The 352-nt window shown below is 64.8% G+C and overlaps 1 protein-coding gene across 1 annotated transcript in view; it reads left to right on the forward strand.

The window, feature by feature from the left end:
- The window catches only part of SKOR1 (SKI family transcriptional corepressor 1), a 3,361-nt gene that overhangs the window by 331 nt on the left and 2,678 nt on the right, over positions 1-352 (forward strand). Inside the window, 1 exon segment of the mRNA XM_031059660.1 lies at positions 1-349. This exon segment is cut by the window's left edge and continues 160 nt beyond it. Within this exon segment, the coding sequence (XP_030915520.1) occupies positions 1-349 (349 nt within the window).

Consider the following 352-nt stretch of genomic DNA (forward strand, 5'->3'; position numbering starts at 1 on the left):
CTGCGGCATGATCACCAAGCGGGAGGCGGAGCGGCTCTGCAAGTCCTTCCTGGGCGAGCACAAGCCGCCCAAGCTGCCCGAGAACTTCGCCTTCGACGTGGTGCACGAGTGCGCCTGGGGCTCCCGGGGCAGCTTCATCCCGGCGCGCTACAACAGCTCCCGCGCCAAGTGCATCAAGTGCAGCTACTGCAGCATGTACTTCTCGCCCAACAAGTTCATCTTCCACTCCCACCGCACCCCCGACGCCAAGTACACCCAGCCCGACGCCGCCAACTTCAACTCCTGGCGCCGCCACCTGAAGCTGACCGACAAGAGCCCCCAGGATGAGCTGGTCTTCGCCTGGGAGGATGTC

Source organism: Geospiza fortis, unplaced genomic scaffold (genome assembly GCF_000277835.1).
Source record: "Geospiza fortis unplaced genomic scaffold, GeoFor_1.0 scaffold2, whole genome shotgun sequence".
NCBI lineage: Eukaryota > Metazoa > Chordata > Aves > Passeriformes > Thraupidae > Geospiza > Geospiza fortis.